Genomic DNA, 3,541 nt, shown 5'->3' with positions numbered 1-3,541 from the left:
GGCCCCCCCCAGCCTTGGCTTTCATGATGTACCTCACAGCATTAAGGGGCCGAAGGACCCACGGTGCATGTATGTGCATGTATGTGGCTGTAACTATGGACGTGTGTAACTATGTTAAAAGAATCAATAAAGAATGAACTTTCCAATATCCATGTCTGTCTGTTCATCACACCTTTCTCCGTGTTACCTCCTCTAGGAGCTTATTGTCCATCTTGCTGCTTTCAGAGACTCCACTACCAGGAGGTTCTTAGTCTTAGTCATGATCTTCAGTCTCAGGCTTTTGTAGACTGTCGGAAAATCATCAGTAGTTTCTTTCATTACAACATCCAAAAGTAACACAAACTTGTGGTGCTTCCTACTCTGGGATAATGACCAATAGCAGAAGGCAGGTAAAGTTCCGGATGTATCATTGTGCATCGGGCCGATTGGCGCAGTGGGTAACACTGCTGGCCCGACAGGTCGCGGTTCATTTCCCTGTTAAGGCATAATAGCTTGTTTTGTGAGGATTTTGATCCTTGTGCAATGACTTTAGGTGATAAGAGGAGTCAGTAAACGTTCCGAATGTTTCCTTGTATGCAAGCGGATGGCGCAGTGGTTAACGCCACAGACTGTGGTACGGCAGACCGTGGGTTCGAGCCTGTTCGCTGAGCTACATACACAACAAAAACGATGCAGTTCAGTGTGGGGATGTCATCCTCCACGGCAGGTTGGTGTCCGCAGCCGGAAAATGAAGTGTGTGCGTAGGAGGTAGCGATCCTTCCTACTCTGCAATAAAAGGGGGAAGGTACTTTAGCTCTTTTTAGAAAAAACAAAAAAGTCTTTTCTTACTCTCTCACTAGCCCCTCCTCTATCCTCCGCTTCCCCACATTTTCCTCGCCCCTTCTCCTCTCCTCTCCTCTCCTCTCCCCACTTTCATGGTGCACCTTGCGGAGTGATTAAGTCTACCCTGCAGTGTTTGAATACTCTTGAATGATTTATTAAATGCTGATATTTCCACTTTTTGTTCTTTAGATACAATTTTACTGAATTACAAAATTCACCAAATAAAAAGTTTTAGGCCAACTGTTTGTCTACAACTTTATGAATACTAGATTTTTTCCCTGTTCTTTGTTTTCCCTTTGTTATAATGTAGTTTAAACCAGGACATTAACTAACAGACAGCAGATGACTTGTGCATGAGGACAAGAGTGTATGGTGTTTGTGTGCCACCTGGTGGTCATTTGTATCATTACAGTTATTGGCACCACCGAGGCCAATCTGAAAAAAGATCTTAAAACACAATCTTATATCCCATACATGCTGGACATGTTCACAATGCGGCCTGCAGTCAGTCAGATAAAAAGTGTCAGAAATGTGTAAAAGATTTGATACTTTTCTGCATCCAATCCTCTATAGATGCCTCTCTGTAAATAGTAAATGAAAAGGTTTAAGCATCACAACCAGCAATAGAATGATGTAAAAGGAAATTAAGGATCTGTGGTGCAGCTTAACTCTCAGACTGTTAATCCCCCAGGTCCGTAGTTTGACTGTCTTCAGAGACATAACAGAACTACATCACTGCTTCTTAATGAGTCACATGTTGCCATCTTATTAAAAGCAGTGCACCTCATTGCTGGTCTGAACGCTATTTAACTTGTGTTAATATGTGATAAAATGATAATGTCTAATATTCAGTTGGACATGTTTTTTTTTTTTATAGTGGTTTACCTTTGGCCCTGCGGATTAATGGAAGAACAGCTTTGGTGACCCTGATCACGCCCCACAGGTTGACCTCTGACACCTGTTTGTAGGTGTCTATGGAGGTAAACTCCACTTCTCCAAATGTTGACATGCCAGCATTATTCACCACAGCCCACAGACCTGGGTCATGAACAGTGAGACAAAGTCACAAAAAATTCCCTGAATGAATGAGCACTGATGTTCTTTTATCTGAGTGAGTGAAGACAGGTGCTAATGCAGTTTTCTTATTTACCTCTTTCAGAGTCCTCAAGGTTGTCTTTAATATATTCCACAGCCTGGTTCACCTGCTCCTCGCTGCAGACATCCAGTTGGACTACTTTCATGCGATCTGAATGAAATTCCTCCAGCTCCTTTGCACCATTTCCACCTTTATCCTGCACAGATGAGAGGTCTTCTCAGTTACTTCAACTAATGTTAACATAAAATGCCATCATAGCTTTGAAGTGATTCTACCGGGGTGTACTTTACCATTAACCTTAGGCATGATAGACAGCCTGACAACTGTCATTAAATTGGGAGATGGAGGAGAAGCAGTATTTTGTTATAGTAGTAGGTAGGGGCCGTTCTGATCCACACTCCAGTCTGGAAGGTGGCGGTAATGCACCTAAAGCTGTTTGCTAACCGCCATTAAACAACAGATGAAGAAGAACTGTGCTTGCGCACCAAATGTAAACGCATCGGTGTTAAAGGTTCGACTGAGTGACGGGCTAAGAATCCGAACATTAAAATCACACATGAAACTGAATTATCCCCGTGGAAATTTAACGAGAAAGACTGGTAAAAACAACAATACAGCCGAAGAAAGCTACATTCAATCAGGAAAATCGGAAAGAGAAGTAGCACCGTGTTGGTCCAGTTAGCAGCTCGCGTCAGGCCACCTGACACGGCTACGCAATACGATACATTACACACAGCCTATATAGCCTACAAATAGTTTTTCATGTCGAGACAGACAAACGCTGGTTTACATGTTGTGTGCATGACAAATTGTGTTACATTCATCTGTAAAATTAACATGTGGGAACACGACCGTGTGCACCAGGAGGCAGAGCGAAAAGAAAATGTAGAAAACATGAGAATACATTATTTACACTACTCTTTATGACTCCGTGCAGAAATCTGATGTGTTTGTCATGACATTTCAGTCTATTGTTTCAAATACATCCAGATTGTTTTCTTGTTGTCTCTCCCACCACCGCAGGAGACGTTCTGGCCACTTCACAGAGTAGAAAACACCGGAGGTCTGTGCTGCTTTTGGATGTGGTAATGAAAGAAACTGTAAAACCACGCAACAGGAAATAATGTGGTGAAATTGGGGTCCGACCACCTCCTGAAAAAATGTGCCTTACTATAGTATAATAATCAAGGATGAGGATAAGGACTGGCATCTAAACATATGTTTAATCCCTACCTTCAGAAGACACCCAGCAAAGACAGTGAAGCCCATCTTGTGCATATGTTTGGCAAGTGCATTGCCAAATCCACTGTCACAGCCTGTGATAAACACAGCTTTCCCCTTCACCTGCAGAGAGGAGCAGAATACACTGAGATTTTGGTCATTGTTCTCAGGAGAGACACACATACAGTATATGAAGTAGAATAATGGAGGACGTATGTAGCAAAAGTCAAATAACTATCAAAACTATTATAACGTTAAACACATTAATAACGTTATTCAGTGTTACAGTATCGTATCCTATAGCCTTACTATTTCCTCGGAGTTATCATGTGACTTATTTAAAGGCTGTTGTTATGATACTTGTATGTATTAAATGTGTCATATGTGTAAGTATGGTGTATA

The 3,541-nt window shown here is 41.9% G+C and overlaps 1 protein-coding gene across 1 annotated transcript in view; it reads right to left on the bottom strand.

Annotated features, from left to right (window-relative positions):
• Nucleotides 1–1,283: 1,283 nt before the first annotated feature.
• Nucleotides 1,284–3,541, bottom strand: part of LOC109961478 (D-beta-hydroxybutyrate dehydrogenase, mitochondrial-like) — a 2,795-nt gene continuing 537 nt past the window's right edge. Inside the window, exons 2-5 of the mRNA XM_020602313.1 lie at nt 3,152–3,262; nt 1,973–2,114; nt 1,708–1,860; nt 1,284–1,321 (exon numbers count right to left, since the gene is read on the bottom strand). Of these exons, the coding sequence (XP_020457969.1) occupies nt 1,284–1,321; nt 1,708–1,860; nt 1,973–2,114; nt 3,152–3,262 (444 nt within the window). The remainder of the gene's footprint in view (nt 1,322–1,707; nt 1,861–1,972; nt 2,115–3,151; nt 3,263–3,541) is intronic.

The sequence above is a fragment of the Monopterus albus genome, unplaced genomic scaffold, assembly GCF_001952655.1.
Source record: "Monopterus albus unplaced genomic scaffold, M_albus_1.0 scaffold55.1, whole genome shotgun sequence".
In the NCBI taxonomy this organism is placed as follows: domain Eukaryota; kingdom Metazoa; phylum Chordata; class Actinopteri; order Synbranchiformes; family Synbranchidae; genus Monopterus; species Monopterus albus.
Note: the sequence above shows the minus strand (reverse complement) of the source record. Positions and strands in the feature narration are given on the sequence as shown.